The 23,589-nt window shown below is 37.2% G+C and overlaps 1 protein-coding gene across 7 annotated transcripts in view; it reads right to left on the bottom strand.

The window, feature by feature from the left end:
- The window catches only part of CEP70 (centrosomal protein 70), a 107,125-nt gene that overhangs the window by 11,927 nt on the left and 71,609 nt on the right, over positions 1-23,589 (bottom strand). For all 7 annotated transcript variants that reach the window (XM_017955849.2, XM_009201624.4, XM_003895046.5 and 4 more), the window contains 6 exons: positions 23,330-23,499; positions 18,902-18,958; positions 15,755-15,842; positions 15,579-15,667; positions 11,975-12,049; positions 2,654-2,759 (listed from right to left, as the gene is read on the bottom strand). In XM_017955849.2, coding sequence (XP_017811338.1) covers positions 2,654-2,759; positions 11,975-12,049; positions 15,579-15,667; positions 15,755-15,842; positions 18,902-18,958; positions 23,330-23,499 — 585 coding nt within the window. The remainder of the gene's footprint in view (positions 1-2,653; positions 2,760-11,974; positions 12,050-15,578; positions 15,668-15,754; positions 15,843-18,901; positions 18,959-23,329; positions 23,500-23,589) is intronic.

The raw sequence follows: 23,589 nt of genomic DNA, 5'->3' as shown, positions 1-23,589 counted from the left end.
GAGTTCCCTCTTATTCAGCCTTTTGTTCTACTCAGGCCTCCAAATGATTGGATGAGGCCTACCCCATTAGGAAAGGCAGTTTGCTTCACTAAGTCTACTGATTCAGATGTCAATCTCATCCAGAAGCATCTTCCCAGACACATCCAGAATAATGTTTAACCAAATATTGGGCATCCTATGCCACAGTAAAGTTGAAACAAAATTAACTAATACAAACACCCATATAATCACTACCTAGGTTCAACAATTGTTAGTATTGTGCCATATTTGCTCACTATCTATATTTTTAGGTGAACCATTTGAAGAAACTCTGCACCCTGAAATAATAAAGCGTGCATCTTTTAAAAGTAGGCATATTCTCCTACAAACCCACAAGACCGTTATCAGACTATTTAAGGAAATTAACAGTAATCCCCAGGCTGAGTATGGTGGCTCATGCCTGTAATCCTAGGTTGAGGCAGGAAGATCACTTGAGCCCAGGAATTCAAGGCTGCAGTGAGCTATGATAATGCATTCCAGCCTGGGCAACAGAGCAAGACCCTGTCTCCAAAAATAATATCATTGATGCCTGGATTGAATTTTAAATATCTTAATATATTAAGATAGTATACTATTTGACTATAACCCTCTCCCCATAAGTGATGAGTGCTACCTTAGATATCATCCAAGGGTAAAAAGGGAGACCCCAAAAAGCATGTTTAAAGAGAGAAGAATAAAGCCATTTCCTATTACCACCATCAAGTTCAGCCTATTTAATAAAAAGTTTCACAATATAAAGATAGCATTTTGCTCCTGAATCTTCGTCCCTGGTCATACTTCAAGATATAACTAATAGGCCTCCTGGTAATATGACTTAATATGTTTATTATATTACTTCAGATGTTTATTTAGAAGCTTTTTAAGTCCAAATTAGTGTAATTCAATATTTCACTTCAAATTGATGTATGTATATATGTTTTATTTATTTATTTGACAGAGTCTCACTCTGTGGCCTAAGATGGAGTGCAGTGGTGCGAACAGAGCTCACTGCAGCGTTGCATTCCTGGGCTCAAGTGATCCTCCCATGTCAGCCTCTCAAGTGCTAGGACTACAGGTGCACGCCACCATGCCCAACTAATTTATTTTTTTTTCTAGAGATGTGGTCTCACTATATTGCCCAGGCTGATCTCAGACTCCTGGCCTCTAGCAATCCGCCTGCCTCGGTCACCCAAAGTGTTAAGATTACAGGCGTGAGCCACCATACCCGGCCTGAATTCCCCCTTTAAAGGACAAAGTCTCTCAAATTGAGTCTCAGAAACAAAATGAAATCCAGTTACATACTGGTACAAGAAAGTCTAAAACAAAACAGTTTTCAGAAAGGTGCTTGGTTCCCATTTACAATAGCAATAAAAGTTATAAAATACCTAGGAAATAGCAAGGTATTTCCTAACAAGAAATATGCAAGAGCTAAATCTAAAAATACACAACACTTTATTGAAGACTATAAAAGATGACCCTGATGAAAGTACATATTTCTCTGAATGTGATGATTCAAAAAGGTTAAGGTGTCATTTCTCCAAATATTAATCCATAAAGTCAATTTAGTTTTAGTTCATCTCAATGGGATTTAGTTTTTAATTTGAAAACTGTTCATCCAGAAGAATAAATGTGCTAAAAATATAGCCAATAAAATTTTTTTTTAAATGACAGGATACTTGCCTCAAGGGCTATTAAAACTTATAACTATAGAAATTAATATATGGAAACAGTTGAGAAATGCAACAGACTAGAGAATCTAAAAACAAATCTGTGCATATAAAGGAATATGATCTATGATAAAATGTTATTTCAATAAAGTAGAGAAAAAAGTAGCGTATTAGAGACTGCAAACACAGACACCCAGAGAATCCAGGTACGAGTATAAATGAGTGAAGTAAGGATGAATAGCAACTGGCTAACTACAGAACACATGCTCATATCTGACAAGGGAAAGGCCTAATTCTGCTGTGATAATAACCAGGCAGGAATTTGTTGCCAGATCTTCTGACTTTTTAAGAGAAATTAGAAATAGCAGCCTAGAAAAAATAAAATATCTTAATTTTTTAAAAAATGAATAATCTAAAATTTAAAAATCTTATGTGTACCCAATAAAATATGAGTGAAAGTCCAGTTCAGTCACTAAACTACCAGGTTTAACTGCTCAGCTATTCAATAAATGATCTGTAAAACTAGGAAGGTGAGATTCCCTATATCACACCATATAGAAAATTAATTTCAGATGAACTAAGGTGTCTACACAAAAACAAAAGCCATACAAGGACCCTAAGAAAATAGATTTACTTATATAATAATAATAGCAACAAAAGAAACAAGAAGAGGGAAAATGGCTTACAGGGGGAAGGAAGGAAAAGGATTATAAAATCTTTAAAAAATCTTAAAGCTCTTTACTAACCTGCTTTGAACTAGGCCCAGAGTCTCCTTTAAGTAGTAAGATAAAGTCTACAATGTTTTTAGTCAAACAGTTAGTTATATCACAGAAAGACAAAACAGAATAAGTACACATAAATATGAGGTGCAAGTATTCCTTACCAACTGATAATTTATTACACTGCAACTGATAACCAAGATTCATGACGAACATCAGTCTTTTTGTCATGAAAAATCAATTCAATACCTGAAAGTATCTCTGGTCAATTAGGGCCTGTTGCTGATTATATTTGCTGGGCTCATCTTTTTTCTCTGTGTCCTCAGCCTTCTTAGGACTAATAAGCTCCTGTAATCTAAAAGGGAGAAAAAAATCAAGATAATGCAAAATTATTTCCTAGACACTGGACCAAGATGATAAACTAAGTAAATGATCTAGTCACCCTCCCAACAGCCTTATATCAGTTCACTTATATGTATGTGTGCACACATATATGTATGTATATTTATAAACATATATATATATGCCTATATAGTTAAAAAAAATTTTTTTTTGCGACGGAGTCTCGCTCTGTCACCCAGGCTGGAGTGCAGTGGCGTGATCTTGGCTCACTGCAATCTCCGCCTCCCGGGTTTACACCATTCTTCTGCCTCAGCCTCCCGAGTAGCTGGGACTACAGGAGCCCGCCACCATGCCCGGCTAATTTTTTGTGTTTTTAGTAGAGACGGGGGTTTCCTCATGTTAACCAGGATGGTCTCGATCTCCCGACCTCGTGATCTGCCCGTCTCCGCCTCCCAAAGTGTTGGGATTACAGGCGTGAGCCACTGAGCCCGACCAGAGTTTAAAAAATTTTAAATCATATTGTCACTGGAAAACAAGAAGGCCCTCTCAATAAATAGCAAATCTGAAGGAATCTCTGAAGACAGAAGAGATCAGATGGAAGAAGAAAGTTCTAACCAGCCCCCAACACCCACAAAAGACAGCACAAGAGAGAAATACAACAAAGGATGGAAGCGACTTCCATCCAAGGTGCTCCAAGCTTACAGACTATAGATAAAGGGAGCAGGAAGCGTGGGAAGGGCCATTGGTTTGGGTACTGTAGCAGGAACAGCTAGACGTTTGGTCCCTCTCTCTTTGTATTCTACTAACAGCAAAGAACAGACAACGGCGATGCCTGGGCCAGTCAAGAGGGCATGGAGATCCAACAGACCATTATTCCAGGTGGCTGCTAGAATGCTGGGGGAAAGGAGAGTCTCTTTACCCAGAAATACAACTATGTATAAGTGTATCCACCTAGTAGCAAACACTTGTCCTTCTCCAAATATCTAGAAGACAGCTTGTAACAATCTTTCTCCTCCCTCCTCATGCCTTTGAAAACAGTACCGTAGTACATGCTGATCCGTAGTTTCACTTTCCATGGTTTTAGTTACGCAAGGTAAACCAGGGTCCAAAAATACTAAATGGGAAATTCCAGAAATAAGTTTTAAAATTTATTATTATTTTTTAATGCGCACTACTCTGAGTAGTGTGATGAAATCTCATACTGTCCCACTCCATCCTACCTAGGATGTGATTCATCCCTTTGTCCAACTTATCCATGCTGTAACTGTATACACTACCTACCAATTAGTCACTTAGTAGCCATCTTGGTTATCAGATCAACTGTTGGGTATCACAGTGCTTATGTTCAAGTAACAACCCTAACTTAATAATGGCCCCAAAATGCAACAGCAGCAATGCTGGCAATTTGGATATGCCAAAGAGAAATCATAAGGCGCATCCTTTAAGTGAAAAGGTGAAAGTTCTCCACTTAAGAAAAAAATTGTATGCTGAGGTTGCTAAGATATACAGTATGAATGAATCTTCTACCTGTGAAATTGTGAAGAAGGAATAAGAAATCTGGGCTAGTTTTGCTGTTGGACCTCAAACTGCAAAAGTTACAGCCACAGTGTGTGATACATGCTTAGTTAAGATGGAAAAAGTGGCTGGGCACGGTGGCTCACGCCTATAATCGCAGCACTTTGGGAGGCCGAGGCGTGAGGATCACGAGGTCAGGAGTTGGAGACCAGCCTGGCCAACATGGTAAAACACCGTTTCTATTAAAAAAAAAAAAAAAAAAAACCAAGTATAGTGGTGTGTGCCTGTAATCTCAGCTACTCGGGAGGCTGAGGCAGGAGAATTGTTTGAACCCGGGAGGAGGCAGAGGTTGCAGTGAGCTGAGATCATGCCATTGCACTCTAGCCTGGGCAACAGGGCGAGACTCCATCTCAAGGAAAAAAAAAAAAAAAGATGGAAAAAGCATTAAATTTGTGGGTGGAATACATAGACATAAATATGTTCCAATTGATGGCGATTGGGTTTGGTTCTAAGGTCTCAGGTATCTACTGGGGGTCCTGGAACGTATCCCCCATTGATAAGGGGGGACTACTGTAGTCTCTTAATAGTCCTTCAAATTACCCCTCTTCAATTTGAGTATGCCATCAGTTTCCTGCTGGGACTTCAACCCACTAAACTGACTCCTATGACTCATTAATGATGCGCTCTGCCTGCTGTTTGTAAAAACAGAATAGTAAAACTCCATCATGTCATTTTCCTGTTGAAAAACAATCAATGATTTCCCATTCCTTTATGTGCTAAATCTAATTTCCTTGGGCTAGCGTTCAAAACTCTCCATGCTGTTAGTCCTAACAGAGTATTTCTTTCTTTTTTTTGGAGATGGAGTCTCACTCTGTCACCCAAGCTAATTGGGTCATGCAGTGGCATGACCTCACCTCACTGCAACCCCTGCCTCCCAGGTTTAAGCGATTCTTCTGCCTCAGCCTCCCAAAGTGTAGCTGCGACTACAGGCATGCGTCACCATACCCAGCTAATTTTTGTATATTTGTTTGTTTGTTTTTAGTAGAGAGGGGGTTTCACCATGTTGCCCAGGCTGGTCTCAATCTCCTGACCTCAGGTGACCCACCCGCCTCAGCCTCCCAAAATGCTGGGATTACAAGAATGAGCCACCGCGCCCGGCCAGTCCTAACACAGTATTTCTCCTGACTCCTTTCTTACTTGATTCTCCTACTTCCCTACAATTACCCACTCCAGTCACATATATTCCCCTTATATTCACTCAATTGCTATTCTCTGCTATTTCTAGTGAGTATATATATATTTGGCCCAAGCCAAATTATAAATGACTTCCTATCTATTTACTACATTCACATTCTTCAGTTTTGCCTAAAGGCAGTGCCAAGAGCATATTATCCAGAACAAAAAAGGACACAGAAAAGCTGATGTGGCCTCTAGAAGGACTAGAAGTAAACTGATATATCTGAATTTAAATGTTAGTTCCTTTCACTTAGGTGAAAATGTTCAACTTATCAATGAATTGTTTGCAAATCTGATTAATAAATGTTACACTGTAGATATACAACATTTTTGCTGTCAGTGCAATAATCTAAATATATAATTGCATGTACTGATTAGTTACTCTGGGAAATGAAATGTGATTCTATTAACCAGATGAATAAAGAGATACATCCTCGCTTAATAATTACAGTAACTAAAATTTACTGGGAGCCTAATGATGGTAACTAGTAGGTACTGAGAGCCTTCTCTATGCAGGAATTCTAAGCACTGTACATGTATTAACTCATTTAGTCTCATTGTTTTTCTAAGTTTATATAAGACAATGATTAGTAAAAGCTGGGGACTCAGGAAACTGTTTCACTTAGTCTCACAGAAAATATCTGCCATTAACAGTACTACTGAAAAACTTCACATTCTGCAAAATCATGCAAGTAATTAACAGGGCTCAGGAGAAAACAGTATTAGAAACCAAACTACTTACAACTGATGTAGCTTTAGAACTGGAGAATAAAAACAATAATTGGTGCCTCAGGAGTTAAGTTGGACAGATCAAGCATGTCTGGAGGTTGCCTCAGGATATATTAAAAATGCACAGACAACAAAGAAGAAATGTTGGCTTACCCATGCCAAGACAAGTAGACTGAAGTGGAGCCCTGGGCCAAAGAAGCTGAGGTTAAAATGGGCAAGGGAGGAAGTGCAACTTGCTTCCAGCCTATAGTCTGTCTAATGCTGGGGGTCAGGGAAGGAGCCCAGGGTACTGTTGGCTCATTCTAAATTTTCTTAAACGAGAGCTAAAAGGGCACTTGTCTATGTACTAGCAAAGCTTGCGCCCTTCCTGAAGGCTGTAACTATTACTGCTGTTATTATAGTGCCTTGAGTCTAGGAAAAACGATACATGTACGATATAACTTCCATGTTATATTGCTGATGATTTCCTCATTTTCTATCTGCATGACTTAATTGTCATTTTAGAAACCTGTGTTGTAGCTGCCTGGGCTGTACTCAGAAATATGGCAGAGTTGTTCTACAGTATCCAGAGCAGTCAGGAAGGGCCTGAAAGATAATAAAAATCCCCTAGGAGTGGCTAAGGGGTACTCTGCATGCTTTGCAGACTCTTACTCCATGTATTCAGCAGCAGCAACTATGTTTTTTTGTGGACACTGAGAAAACAGAAAACTGTACCTCCAACTTAAAATATGCTGTTATCTATTTTGTATAGCCATCTCCATAAGATAACTTTCCATGTGCAGAAACTTTACAGCTTTTAACTGTGTTCTGTTAGAGCTTTTCCGTGATATCACAGTGGAATAAGATCCATGCTGGAGATGAGGAACAAGTTAAAAAAAGGACTGCCAATTTTGTTTTTAAAAATTCCACTAATTTAACTACATTAATGCAAAACACATAGGTGCATCAGTGTGAGCTTTTCAAAGCTATATTGTTCGCCGAGTCTTTTACCCTACAATCTTAGGACTTCCTAAGACAGTTAGTGATGAAAAGAGGGGTGGTTCACTTCAACCCAGCACCAGTGCCAAACTCTGAAGGCAAGTGTTTCTCTAGTTGAAAAGTCCAGCTCCTGGCTAAAATCCAATGTGTTATATTTCAGGCACAGCCATAGGTAATTACAAAGGCTTTGCCCAGAAGATCTCTTGCGGGGAAAGCTGTCCTCTCCACACCAGACATGATGCACAGCCTGTGCAATGCAATCTCTTCCTTCCTGAAAGCTATACTACTACTACTGTTATTCTAGTGCCTTGCCACAAGCATTTCTGCATTCCTACCCTAGGCACCTCCATTAGGGGCCTCTTGGAGCTTAGACTGAGTCATGTGTCAAGTACCTCTATCCAAGATCTTCTCATTGGTGGAGAAGCCTTAATTAAAATACTTTTCTCCACTCTGACTCAGTACTTTTCCACTCCTAGCCTTTCTTCTCCCTACACCTTAAAACAGTAGGAATCTTTTGTGCAGGGCTCCTAGGCAGTGAGATGGTTCCCCCCATCTGGGTGTATGTCAGACTGTTCCTCGCCTGGTGCTATTCCAATAGGGAAAAATGCAACATCGAAGAGTCAGCCCTTTTCATTTTGGCCTCTTGTTTATCCTATAGCAGTAAGTTAACAGTTTGACTGTTAATTTCACTTTGGCTCATTGGCCTAACCACTTCAAGGACTGTCAGCTCAACACAGAGTGGCTGTAAGATTTTGTTTTTCCCCTAGTAAAACATAAATACTATTGAAAAATTAAATGAAATTAGTGTAGTACCTTTGTTTATCTTACAGAGGCAGACTTATTTAATCACTTCCTAACAAGGTAATTTTATAATCAGCCTGTTTGTAATAATAACTCAAGAAGAGTCCATGTTCTCCCACATTAAATTGTTAATAGCCTTATTTGACATTGAAAGTTTGTTAACTACAAATCTAAAAAAAAACACAAACTAACTCAATTTTCTTTGGTTCCAAAAAGAAAAGAGACTATACCCTCTTCCATTTCTTGTAGCATTTCCTTTGGAAAATCTGTAACTATAAATCCTTTACTCTCTTTAAGATGTACATAAATCTTATTAAGAGCTAAATAAGGCTCTTGCCAGTTTTGAATTTCAGCAATGTCTTTCTTGGGGGCTTTGGAATCATTTCTTTGAAATGTGAACATCTCAGAAGATGGTACCTTGTTTCCCTGACTCTGTTGGAATTTTGTCTAGGCTCCTGGCCCCAAGTTGTAACCTCTTACTTATCAAAAAACAATAGAAGTTTTTATTTTTCCTTTAATACAGATAATTAACATGTATATAATGGATTGTATCTGCCTGGCTATACAAAAAGGTGAAATTTCTTTCTGTCCTTGCAATATCTCTAGCAGATTGCCTGTAATGTGCGTCACAATCTGATTGAATCTGATTGAATTCAGTGATAAAACTGTTTCTTTTTTTTTTCCTACATTTGTAAAGAGAATTCACTGGATGGACAGGAGAGTTTAGTTTTAATTATTTCCCCAGCATCAGTAGTACTCTGAAAAAATATGCTACCTCTGGCACTACAGAAATAAAAGTTTTTTAAGTTTTACCTTGAAAAGTAAATTTTTTTAAGTTTTTAAAGTTTCTTTAATTTTAAATTTCTTAAGTTTTAAAAATATTTTCTGTTTTTTAAGTTTTACCTTGCAAAGTAAAAATTTTGTAAGTTTTACCTTAAAAATTTTTGTTTCATTGAGTGTTCTGTTTACTTCTAACTGTATGGTATCTAAGAGTATAAGTTTTGGAGTCAGAATGATTGGATAAGCATCTGATTTCTATTCAAGTTCTTCCATATACGAGTAACCTGTATAACTTGGCTAAATTATATAACACTCCCAGATTTGTTTCCATGTTTCCATGTCTAGATACTACCAAAGTTATAAACTTTAAAAAGAGATTTAAAAGCAAAAACACATCATTTCTTCAAAATTTAGAGGAAAAATATAGCAGAAATTGGGTCTGAATCGTAATTTTAAAGGACGATAATAAAGTCACTCTAAAGACCAGAGCTCAAATAAACAACAACAACAATATATATCTATATGCAGTCAATTCTCATTATTCATGGTAGTTATGTTCTATAAAATCACCATGAATGCTGAATTAGCAAATACTGAACCACTTGCTCCTAGGGGAAATACAGGGTCAGGTTCCTGCAAGTCTGGTCACATTTTCCTTAAATAATCAATATATAACCTTGTTGTATGTATGTTTCTATTTAAAGATACCTTTAAAATATATATATAGTTGATTCATTAACATTGAACCCATGGACAACAGTACTCTATAAGTCATACCTGATAAAGCTTATCTAATAGGTATATTTTTTCCACAAGGCATATTATAGCCTTCTTGTGGATAAGAACACCAAACAGCACTTCAGCACTAACTCAGGGGCCATCTTAAAGAAATCACCAACAAAAAGCATAGAAATGGCAAAAAAAAAAAAAAAAAAGTATCACTAAATAGATAGGAGAAAAGGACATTTGTTTACAGTGTGACAGCTCAAACAACAGGGCAGGGCATCATCTTGTTTGAAAACTAAACGTGTGTGTGTTGGGTGACCCAAATTATTTTCCGCCCCGTACATGTCCATGAATGACTGCAGGTGCTGTACGGATTTTGTGATTATAAATAAATTTTAGCAGGTAGGCAAATTCATAAATATGGAATCTATGAATAATGAAGACTATGTATCTCTATGTATGCATAAGTGCATGCATGTGTGTACGTGTGTGTGTGTATCTTATACACTTGCTTTAGAGTCAACAGGTTTCCTTCTCTTTTTACTTCCCTACATCCTCCTCCTCCCAGTTGCTTCTCTCTCAATCTCCTATCTCATTAATGGCACCGACAACCACCTTGTTATTCAAGGTTAAAACTTGGGAGACTTCTGATTCTTCCTTTTTCCCCACAACTCCCTATATTCAACCCATCATGAAGTCCTATTGGTTCTACCTCCATTCTCCAATTCCAAATACTTCTCATCACCTCCACTACTGCCACCTTTGACCATGTCACTACCATCTCTTCTCCAAACTCATATAATGGCTACTCACCCAGTAGTGTACGTTTAGTACTTATAGTATATTAAAATTGTCTTATTTATTTTTTCATTATCTTTCTCCCTGCATGTAATCTCTATGAGGTCGGGGGCCTTTTCTATTTTGCTTACCACTGCAACCAGTGCCTAGAATGCCAAACAGATGTAAGAAGAATTGGAAGTACACAAAATATCAAGGAATAGTAGGAAGGGAATAATTATTCATTGAATATGCATGCATCCTTTCTGAACCTGCCACTTCTCTTTTCTTTTTTAGTTTTCCTCCTCTATTATCTTTTTTTGGGGGAGAGGAGGGGTGGAGGGACAGGGTCTTGCTCTGTTGCCCAGGCTGGAGTACAGTGGTGTGATCACAGCTCACTACAGCCTTGACCTCCTGAGCTCAAGCAATCCTCCCACCTCAGCCTCCTCAGTAACTGGGGCTACAGGTAAGCACCACCACACCTGGCAAATTTTTAAATTCTTTGTAGAGACAAGGACTCACTACATTGCCCAGGCTGGTCTTAAACTCCTGGACTCAAGCAGTCCTCCTGCCTCAGTCTCCCAAAGTGCTGGGATTACAGGTGTGAGCCACTGCACCTGGCCCCTATTATTTTAACCCAGTATGTAATTACTCGTTACTCATGATACTTGCCTGTCACTGTGTTATGTGTTGCCACAGGAAGGAGGAAACACAGCTGTCACTGAACTGAATCATATATGCTAATACAATTGACTTAATACATTTAATGCATATATTAACTCATAGCTTTCAAAATATTTCATCCCAACACTCCCCAAACTACTTTCTCAAATCCCATTCCCTTGAATCAAAGAGTACACATACATAATCTTCAGAAAACACAATCACTGTTTGAGATCAACTCTTTGAAACACTGAGAACTTGCTTTCCAAAGTCAGGGAGGGTACAAGCAGTAGATATAAATGGCTCACTGCATTCCTTCTGGTACTTTTAAAGTGTGATAAGGCTCACTTTAAAACATTCAGATCATAACTACCAACAACAAAAATTGGAGGCTTGTCACTTCTAATTTCATTGATTCTCTTGCAATTCTTCCATTACTTCTGAAGACAATTTTCTATTTAAAATCTTTGTCCTTTATTACTTCAGGCAACTACCTTTTTTTGTTCTCACTTAAGATAAATATATAGCCAAATCCGGCATAGTAAAAATTGCTCTTAAACTGTGAAACCAGAAATACCCCCTTTTAATGTCATCAGCCTGGTAGGTCCAAGTCAAAGCCACTAGGAGGTAGCATAAGCTGACATGTAATAAAAATAAATAAAATAAGGCCGAGCACAGTGGCTCACGCCTGTAATCCCAGCACTTTGGGAGGCCGAGGCAGGTGAATCACGAGGTCAGGAGATCGAGACCATCCTGGCTAACATGGTGAAACCCCATCTCTACTTAAAATACAAAAAAAAAAAAAAAAATTAGCCAGGGGTGGTGGCAGGCTCCTGTAGTCCCAGCTACTCGGGAGGCTGAGGTAGGAGAATGGTGTGAACCTGGCAGGTGGAGCTTGCAGTGAGCCCAGATTGCGCCACTGCACTCCAGCCTGGGCGACAGAGCAAGACTCCATCTCAATAAATAAATAAATAAAATAAAAAATCCTAATAAAAGCAGTAATTTTGGTAAAAATATAATTACTTGACACTTTTCTTAAGGGCTTTTTCCAGCTTCTTCACCTGCTGTTTATAAAGTCTTAATTCATGCTGTGTGGGCCTGTGGAAAATAAATAATGATAAATTAATTCAATTTACTAAATAAAACCATAAAGGTAGTTAAATAAACGACATACAATACTTTGTTACTTGTCACAAATATACTTATTAAACTTCTGAAAATATTTCATGATTGCTAATTTGGTGTTTACCAGCCATTTAGATTTCTTCTTCTCTGTTATCCCTTATTCAAAGCCTTTTAGTTATTTTTTGCTGCTAATCTATTACTTGTTTTTATAGTGAAATATTTCAAGTATACAGACAAAAACAGAGAACATTATAACAAATCCTGGTGTATCCACCACCTAGCTTTATCAAATTTGAATATTAACAGATTATGATTCAAATCTTAAACTTTATTCATATACTTAAAATTCCACATGTCCCTCATTAATGTCATTCTTCTCCTTCCCATACCATAGATAACCACTATCCTTAATTCACTGTTCATTATTCCCATGTATGTTTTAAAATTTTTACTATTTAATCATAAATTTACATATTATTATGTTCAAGGTTTTCACATTTTATATAAATGACTCATGCTAGGTATCAGGTCCCTCTCTCCATTAAGGTGTAAGTTTTTTGTTGTTGTTGTTGTTTGTTTCTTTTGAAACAGGGTCTCACACTGTCGCCTAGGCTGGAGTGCAGTGGCACGAGTTCAGTTCACTGCAACCTCCACCTCCCAGGTTCAAGCTATTCTCCCACCTTGACCTCTTGAATAGCTGGGACTACAGATGTGCACCACCACCCCTGGCTAATTTTTGTATTTTTTTGGTAGAGACAGGGTTTCACCAAGTTGGCCAGGCTGGTCTCAAACTCCTGACCTCAGGAGGCCTGCCTCGGCCTCCTAAAGTGCTGAGATTACAGGCGGGAGCCACCGTGCCCAGCCATTAAAGTATAAGCTTATTGAGAACAGGAAATTTGTTTTGGTCTCTTCTTCATCCCAGAGTTTGGGACAATGTCTAACTTACAATAGGTATTCAAATACTTGTTGAATGAAAACAAGACTCAAAAATGTTCATTCTTTATTACTGTCAACATAGAGAGTGTCATCCTTTTGTAGCTATGCTGGATATAACTTTCTGTTGTGTGCCATTATAAATTTTACTTTTCTTCTCATCCCACAGCACAGGAATAAGAACAACAAGGCATTCCAGTATAATTTGAGAATGAGAACTCTGCTGGTATAAGACTGAATCTAATATAGTAAATATTAATGTATTGTACATTTCAAAATCACTAAGAGTAAATTTCAAACGTTTTCAACCACAAAAGGTATTAGATGATGGATATGTTAATTAGCTTGATTTAATTATTCTGCATTGTATTCATGAATCGTAACATCACTTTGTGCCTCATAAATATATACAGCTGTAATTTGTCAATTAACAATTAAAATAAAAATTTAAGATAATAATCATGCTGAGTGAAAGACAATAGACAAAAAAAAGTAAATATTGTATAGCTCCACTTATATGAAGTCTAGGAAATATAAACTAATGCATAATGACTAAAAGCAAACCAGTGGTTACCTGAGGCAAAGGCAAAGAGAGGCAGCAGGGATTACAAAACAGGCAAGAGATAACTTTTAGGGTGTTTGTTTTTTGTTTTGTTTTTGTTTTTAAGAGACAGGGTCTCTGTTGCCCAGGTTGGAGTGTAGTGGTATGAACACAGCTCACTGCAGCCTTGACCTCCCTCTGGGGCTCAAGCAATCTTCTCACCTCAGCTTCCTTAATAGCTGGGACTGCAGGAGTACACTACCATGCCTGGCTAATTTTTTAAATTTTTTTCTAGAGACGAGGTCTCACGTGTTGCTCAGGATGGTCTTGAACTCCTGGCCTCAAACAATCCTCCTACCTGGGCTTCCCAAAGTGCTGGTATTATAGGCATGAGCCACTGCACCTAGCCTCCAAGGTGATTATCTGAATTATAACTGTTTCGCAGGTGTATACACATAATTCAATAAATTGTGTACTTTACATATATGCAGTGTACTGTACACCAATTGTAACTCATTAAAGCTATTTTTTTTTTTTTTTTTTTTTGAGACGGAGTCTCACTCTGTCGCCCAGGCTGGAGTGCAGTGGCCGGGTCGCAGCTCACTGCAAGCTCCACCTCCTGGGTTCAGGCCATTCTCCTGCCTCAGCCTCCCGAGTAACTGGGACTACAGGCGCCCGCCACCTCGCCCGGCTAGTTTTTTGTATTTTTTTAGTAGAGATGGGGTTTCACTGGGTTAGCCAGGATGGTCTCGATCTGCTGACCTCGTGATCTGCCCGTCTCGGCCTCCCAGAGTGCTGGGATTACAGGCTTGAGCCACCGCGCCCAGACAGCTATTTTTTAAAAGCAAAAAAAAAAAAAAAAAAAAAAGACTGAATCTATTTTAAGTTTTTTTTTTTTTAAACAGGGTCTCGCTCTGTCACCCAGGCTGGAGTACAGTGACATGATCATGGCTCACTGCAGCCTTGACCTCCTGGGGTCAAGTGATCCTTCCACCTCAGTCTCCTGAGTAGCTGGGACTACAGCCAGAGACCACCACACCCGGTTAATTTTTATATTTTTTGTAGAGAAGGGGTTTTGCCATGTTGCCCACTCTGGTCTCGAATTCCTGCCTCAAGCAATCCGCCTGCCTCTGCCTCCCAAAGTGCTGAGATTACAGGCGAAAGCCACTGTGCCCAGCTTATTTGAAGTTCTTAGCTAGTTTTAACTTCTTCCATGTGGACTCCTATTTTCTCATTTCCCTTGCCTACCCGTGTGTTCTTGTTCCTTTCATAAGTTATCGTGGGAGAGAACTGACTAAAGTGAGTATAAGAATATTATGTACTCATGATTAGCTTTAGAGCAAAGGAGATAGAATGGTGCATTTAATATTCCAAATTCCAGTATATGTTTACTTTTTAAAGGATGAAGAAAAATTGACCGGGATGCAGTGGCTCATGCCTGTAATTCCAGTACTTTGGGAATTCCGGCACTGAGCCTAGGAGTTCAAGATCAGCCTAGGCAACACAGGGAGACCCCATCTCTACCAAACAAAAAATTAAAAAATTAGAGGCCGAGCGTGGTGGCTCATGCCTGTAATCCCAGCACTTTGGGAGGCCAAGGAGAAAGGATCACTTGAGGTCAGAAGTTCAAGACCAGCCTGACCAACATGGCGAAACCTCATCTCTACTAAAAATACAAAAAATAGCCAGCCGTCGTGGCGCGCACCTGTAATCCCAGCTACTCGGGAGGCTGAGGCAGGAGAGTCACTTGAACCTGGGAGGCAGATGTTGCAGTGAGTCGAGATCGCGCCACTGCACTCCAGCCTGGGGGACAGAGTGAGACTCTGTCTCAATTAAAAATAAATAATTTAAAAAATTAGCTGGGTGTGGTGGCTCGCACCTATAGTCCCAGCTAAGGGACTTGATTAGTCTTGAGCACTAAAGGTCAAGGCTGCAGTGAGACATGATCACACCACTGCACTTGGCCTGGGTGACAGAGTGAAACCCTGTCTCAGAAAAAAAAAAAAAAAATACTTAAGTTTCTCTCACCTGGTTTCCAAATCTTTTTGGAGGTTCAGCTTTTCACTTAAAAGTGCATCAATCTGAGAGTTTGACTCCTTGAGTTGATTCTGTAATGACTGCAACACATTTCATAGAAAAATAATTAACTTTCTTAGATTACTTACTTTATTAAAAAGTATTTATTGGTTATGCAGTCCCCATACCATTAAAAGGCCTTTATAAGTTGGTGAGGCATCCAGACTTCTGTAGTCATTTTCTTCTTCTGACTGACCTTCATCTTCTTTATATTGCCTATGAAAATATGCATGCAGTATACTTATGAAAAATCTATCTTCAAAGAAAAAAATCTAATTAAACCAACATAATGAGGGTTTAATCATCTAAACATGAATTAAAATTAATTCAAATTTCCTACTTGTTCTCATAGAGAATGGTATTAGAACACTACTACTATCTATTATTATAGGACATACAATATCCATTTACTCTCTTTTTATTTAGAATATATGATCCATGAGGACCAGAACTTTTGTCTTATTCACCACTGTATCTCACTGCCTAGAAAAACTATGGACTATAAGAGGTGAAAAAGCACTGCTGAATAAACAAAACGAAACATAGGTGGAACATCCAGGTTCTTTCAAAAAATGCATTCACATACTATTTTTTCCCTCTAGTACTTTTAGGTAACCAAAAAACCTATATGAAAAAATGCAGATCATAAGTGGAAAAAGCAACAGATTTAATAGTCTTGGTTCAAGCCTTGATAACACCACTAACTAGTTGTATTATTTGAATAAATCAATCTCTCAGAATTTATTTTCTCATCTGTAAAACAGTACCTGTCACATCTACTTTACAGGACTGATGTAAAAAGCAAACGAAAGATACTGAAGGACTCTGTGAAATGCAAAGTGCTAGCAAATACCTATTATTATTTTTAGCAATCCTGATTAACTATCACTGTGATGTCCTATATGGTAACCAACAGCTACATGAGCTAGTGGTTACTGCTTAACACTTGAAATATGGGTAATGCCACCAAAGAAATAAACTTTGAATTTCATTAAATCTTAAATTTAAAAACTGAAGCAGTATAAAATACTTTTCTGTTAAGTACAACTTTATTGTTTAAGGACTACATTTCGCTTTAACTGTTGCATAAAGTATTACTATTGTAGCCTAGTGTGCACTGGGTACATGCATGATTTCTAGTATTACACATAAACATATCACCAGTCTAGTAAGTTATCAATGGATTGATTCAGTTCAAATGATTTATTTATTCCCAATGTGTTTATTTTATGCATGTGCATATAGTCTGATGATAAAAACAACAACAACAAAAAAAAACTTTGGACAACACTGGCCTTAAAAAAATGGATAAGCAGAGAAGCTTTTGCCACTGCAAGAGGCCCACGTCCCACCTGTCTTCTTCCTTTGGTCTTGCTGCTTCAGTTCTACAGGTTCATAGCTCTTCTCCTGTGCTTCCTGTTTATCCTACTTAGGCCTCCAAATCTTAGCCTGTCTTCCCCTCTCTCCTCTTTCATCTTCTTTACTAATGTAATACTTGTCAATGAATTGTTACATCCTCTTTTTACAGTACTCCTACTTCTTTAGATGATACTTATATCCTATTGGTAGATCTCAAAATCTATCCTGAAATTGCCAGAATCTCACTTTCAAGTTAGTACTCACTCTTAAAAAGGAGACTGAGTTTATAATATAAACTCCGTTCAGTCAATGAATCCTGAAAAACTCCCTCCTTAGGAGACTCTTTTTATTGCTGCAAATTTTCTCATTTGTAGAATATTATTTATTAATGTATCTCATATTTTCTTCCTATCCTCCACTTCCCTCAATAAGACATTCAATCCAAATATCTGACCCAAGGATAATCTGCATAGGCCAAAATACTTTCCTTCAGCTAGATAACTAATGAAAAGCTTTTTAAGCTAAAAAGTGATTCTTCTCCAAGTCGCTTGTTCCTCAACCCCAAATTTTCATTACAAATTCATGACAACTAAATTCAATACCACCACTCCAATGGCCTCAATCCTTTTGTCACCTTTAGTCAGAGAACCCCGTTTGCAGAACTCTACAAGTACCTCTCACATCATATTCTACATGAAAAATTTCCTGATGGCTATGTTATGTTAAATCTATTCTACTCTTACCAAAAACCCCAAATCCCCTCTCTTCATCATCTAGATCAGGGGTCAGCAAACTGCTGTCTGCAGGCTATATTCAGCAGGCTGTTGGTTTTGTAACTATTTTTATTGTAACACACCTGTGCCAATTCATTTACATATTATCTGTGTCTGATTTTGTGCTACAACAGCCTAGTTGAGTAGTTGTCCTATCTTTGTAGAATCTCTACCATCTAAACGACAGTTTCATTTGGAAGTCAGAAGGTCCCTGATGCTACTTGATAAAATGCTGCTTTCTGAAAAGAATATAAAGCAAGAAGCTGCTTTTTAATTAGTTGCTCTCTTCTCCCTTCTTTCCTTCTTCCTTTTCTTTTCCCTTTCTTCTTATTTTTTTTTCTTTTTTGGAGTCCCCACGGTACTACAGATAATCAGCAACCAGCAACCCACAGAGCTCTGCCATTGTTCTCTCCAAGATTTTGGAAAGTCACTATTCTTGGGGCAAAACTACTCGAGCGTATGCTTCATTAAAATGAAGAATTATCTGCTGTATTATGGGATCCTAATTACTTAGAACATGGTACAAAATAGGTGCTCAAATACATATTTGTTAAAAGAACTGTTCCATCTATAAATAATAAAAAGATTAGCTACTGTTTTAGTGACCTTACATTAAAGCATTTTAAATTATATCTTAGATATCCTTCAGCTATTTCAGTTTAGCCAAAACCATTTATCTCTATGCTTATTTAATCATGTGATAAGTGTGTTTTAATCTATAAGCTTGATTTTTCACTGACATTTTATGTTTATCTCACATAAATCTGCATACTAATTAGGTTGCACTTTGGTAGGCAGCCAATCTAATTCTATGCACTTTGTGGATATACTCAGTAACTACCCAGGGGCTAGATCACATCAGTAGAAAAAATTGTAATACTTCAAGAAAATAAAGGGAAATACCATTTCCGTTGTGACCAATACTTCGGTGATAAATAAGTATACATAATTTAACATAAATACAACAAAACATCTTGACTTAAGTTGTAAAATACAGTCGTCAAGATCTTTATAAAAAAGAACTTCACAGTGACATATTAGGTGGATTTCCATAGTATATTTAAAGTTTCAAAAGCTACAGAAACTTCTGGTGTGATTACTGGATTAAAAACTTTAAAAACTGTAATACAGGATTATTCGTACCTTTGTGTATGAATTTTTCTAATTTTAGATTCATAGTAATCAATTAGACAAAGCAACCTAGAAAACAGAATATTGAATTATTTTCAAAATGCAGTATTAGAGCAACTACTAGTTTTACTACATAATTTCAAATTACAGTGTAAAAGTAAGTACAGATTATCTGGCAGGCTTTAAAAAATTTAAGTGATTCTTACCAGAAAGCAAATACTATACTAAGCCATATGTTATATTAATTTCAAACTATAGATTTAAAAATAACTATAAACATTATATCTCAACATATTAAATGCATATCCTCCTTGTCCCAACAGTTCTACCTCTAGCAATATCTCCCACAGAAATATGTCAAAGGATGCAACTCAACATGAACAAAGTTGTTCACTGCACCGTTATTTATAAGAGTGAAAAGCCAGAAATAATTTAACTCTCCATCAGGAGAAAAGTTAATGGCACATCCATACTATAGAAAATAATGGGCTGAGCACAGTGGCTCAAGCCTGTAATCCCAGCACTTTGGGAGGCTGAGGTGGGTGGATCACGAGGTCAGGAGTTTGAGACCATCCTGGCCAACATGGCGAAACCCCATCTCTACTAAAAATACAAAAAATTAGCTGGGCGTCGTGGTGCGCGCCTGTAGTCCCAGCTACTTGGGAGGCTGAGGCAGGAGAATCACTTGAACCTGGGAGGCGGAGGTTGCAGTGAGCCAAGAGCACACCACTGCACTACAGCCTGGTGACAGGGCAAGACTCTGTCTCAAAAAAAAGAAAAAGAAAAAAAAAAAAAAAGGAAATAATGGAGAAGTAGAAAAAATAATGTAAATTTGTATGTCCTTAACAAGGAACGATGATGGAAAAAATTAATGTTGCATAATCAAATGTATATTTTTTACCTTTGTCTAAAAAGAAAAGAAAAAAGTTAGATGTGAATATGTATATATACTGAAAAAGAACTCTATGGGTTCTTAACCAGGGAATAAATTGTAACCTAGTGGGTGTATGGAGGGGCAATGTTGCCATATTGACTAGTTGGAGAGGGGGCAGAATGCTAAAAATTCACCGGTGAACAACACAACAATACACAAAGAAGAACTGTCTCACTCAAAATGCCAACAGCACTCCTTTTGAGAAACAGTAGGAAGGACACACACCAAACTGTTAGGAGAGGAGGTTATCTCTGAGATGTGGGGATTAGGAAAGCAAGCAGATTTGTTACATTTTACCATATACACTTTTATATTGTTTGAATTTTTATAAACACTCATTGCTTTTGTGATTTAAAAAATGAGAGAAAAACAAAATAATACTATGCTTTCACGTGTTATTCTTTTTAAAGGAACAATTTATACTGTTTCCCTCCTATCTTGGGAAAACATTACCAACCCATCCCCCTTTTCAGACCTAATTCAGCCAATTGTGCTCTTAATGTCACAACTTTCTAGATTACTCTTTTTCTCTTCAACCCTTCCCCATCTTGACATACACCAGCTTTCACATTTTCTATTTTCCTGAAAATATGCTTTAATCTTTATATCCCACACAAATCCTCTTGACCTACTTCCCCCCTGTGCTACGCTTCTATTTCTAATCTTTTCCTTCACAGCAAACTTCATTCATTCTGAGTGATTGTAACCAATTATCTTCAATAAAGTTTTAGGGAAGACTTACTACATGTTAAGTACTGGGAATTCTGAGCAAATAAAATAGTGGAAAAGTAAACAAGTTAACCAATGAGGAAGCATGCAACACTGCTGATCACCCTCTCCTTGAAACACTTTTGTTCCTTGGTTATCATGATACCCAAACACAATTCCTCTTCTGCCTCTTCTTTCTGTATATGGAATTTGGAAGTTCTCTGGAGTTTGGCCCTTTTAACAATAGGCCTGATATGTCTACATGGATGACTGAAGGTGTCTAAGCATATATCCATAAATGAATTCATCGGTTCCTTCCCCGTTCCTTCAAATGTAGCTTAAAAACTGGCCATCTTTGACTCCTCCACTCCTTTCAACATCTATAGCCAATTCATCCGGACAACTCCTGTCCATCTTTGCAGTGTCTCTCCCTTTTTTTGGTCCTAGTTAAGACCTTCATTAGCCTTCACCTAGACTACTACAACCGATTACTAACTTGTCTTTCTGTCTCTGGGTTTAATCTCCTTGCTCAGAAATCTTTGGGTATGTTTCCTGTCACACAGAAAGAAGAACTCAAACTTTTCGGCCAATTTAAGTCTCTCAAAGTTACAGCACACTTTCCATATTGTCATATTGTCTCTTAAGACTCTTCCCAGAATCTCAAGTATCCTATGCTCCAGACCTCTTGGACTCTTGACGTCCCAAACACATTCACTTTTCTGTTACCATATTCCTCTAATTGAAACACCCTTTCTCTCACCTCTGCCTATTAATATTCTATAGTTCCTAGTAGTCCAGCTAAAAAGATAACTCATTCATGAGGCCTATGTAGTCAGTACTACCTTTCACTAATTTCTCCCTACGTCATACCCACTTAGCATCCTATCTGCCCCACCTTATAGTACATACCACTAACTGCTTTATATTTTACTTACCTGCATATCTGTCTATCTACCCAACTAGACTATCAGGTCACCGAATGCAGGAATCATGGCTTTATTCATCTGTGTGTGCCCTATTACTCAGCCCAGTACCCATGTAACTTTTAATAATATCTGTAGTGGCTACAACTCATGTATTTCCAATAGGTTTAATTCACAATTTTTTATTTCAGTGTCTCAAACTGAAAGTTTGTATTGATAAAAATAAAACAGAGTGGAAAATCTCTGGTCCACTGGACAAACTCATACCTGAATTAGCCTGATTTCATCTGCTACACTGCAAGTTCTCTCAGTGCTTCTCTCACCCTCGTACTCAGTTATCTTAGCTGTTTTTTTGTTTTTTCATTCTTCCCGTCCAATTTCTCTCTTCTCCTCCTTCTTCTTCCCACTGTAGTTCTCTCTCCCCTGCCTCTCTCCTTTTTGTTCTTCCTTACCTCTCCTATTTTTCTTACCTTGCCTCCCTCTTCTCTTTATTCACATCTTTCACTAACATTTTTATGTTGTTTTTGTTATGTGTTTGTCCTTACTTTTCCTTCAAGAGGATGAAAATTATATATGTATATATATGTGTATTATCTCTGAAATAATTATCAAAAAAACCTATAGTTTTAACTTGTTTTTACTTTATATCTGACCTCATTGATTTTTATAGTAAAATAGAAACAGCTAAATATTCAAGATTTCCAGTCCTACTAAGTAAGCCTATAATACCACTTAAAATGCAATCAGTTTAAACTATTAAGAGAAAAAAAGAAGGTGCTAGCATGTAAACAAGAGAGAATATGAACATAATATCCATACTACTTATATTGCTAAAAATAACACTAAACATTTAAAATCAATTACCTATAGGGGAGGTAAGGATAGGATGGAATAAAGGGGACAGAAATGAAAACACAACTTCTCTAAATATAAATAACGAATAGTTTTGATTTTGGAATTATATAAATGCTTATACATTCAAAAGTAAAAATTTAAAAAGCAATCCCTGAAAATTGAAAAGAAACTGAAACAAATCTAACTGCATTTGGTGATGCAAACACACAGAGAAACAAGTATTTCAAGATATTTTAGAAATATACATCTTGACTGCATACATAGTGGAATATATTAATGTCCAAGAGAGCTGCCCAGAAATTTTTTTTATTATTTTAAGTTCTAGGGTACATGTGCACAATGTGCAGGTTTGTTACATATGTATACATGTGCCATGTTGGTGTGCTGAACCCATTAACTCATCATTTACATGAGGTATATCTCCTAATGCCAGAAATTTAAATTTCATTCAGTAGGCTTATTGTTAGTAATTCTAGTTTTAATATTTTGAAACTATTTTTATGTATTATCAGATATAGCTAATAATTATAATATTGTTCTTAAGAATGATTTTCAGTAGAAAAGACAACAGTTACAAATGTAAAATCAGAATTTAAATAAAAATACTATCTTAACTTCAGCTGGGTTAAATATATATAGTCCCCAGTTCTTTCCACTAAAAACTCCTAAAATCAATAACATAATAAAACTAAGCAACCCCAAAACCCATACAGTGATCTCTAAATATTATTCTTCACTAAAAGGATCAGTTATTTTGAGAAATGTCTGATTAATTATAAATTTATTTAAAAGTTTAGTGTTATTTTTAGTAAATGTTCAATTCCATTCCTCAAAGGAGCTCTAGAACAAACGAACAAACAAACAAACAAAAAACAGGATGAGCACGGAAAAACAATGCAGAAGAGGAGGAGAGAGAGGCTTTTCTAGTTTATAAGAGTTATAACCACCCCCAAGATAAAATCAGGTCAAACAAACAAAACCATGAATCTAGCTACATATCAATTTATGTAGCGAAATTACTGTCTATCCAAGACGGTATGAGGAACTCTTTTGCACAGATAGGCAAACACTCTGTTTTGAGTGACAATGCGATCTTCTTCCTCCTTTCTTAATCTACAGACTTCCGTTTGCAAAGAAGCAATAGTTTCTTGTTGCTCCGTTCGTTTTTTCTTATAATGCTGGCACTTCACCTATAAGATATTTTTTAAAAACATAATTATGATATGTACATCTAGGACATGCTATCCTAACCATATTGTACACAAAGGCATCTTCATAGT

Source organism: Papio anubis, chromosome 2, assembly GCF_008728515.1.
Source record: "Papio anubis isolate 15944 chromosome 2, Panubis1.0, whole genome shotgun sequence".
In the NCBI taxonomy this organism is placed as follows: Eukaryota; Metazoa; Chordata; class Mammalia; order Primates; family Cercopithecidae; genus Papio; species Papio anubis.
This window is presented reverse-complemented; position numbering and strand designations above follow the sequence as displayed.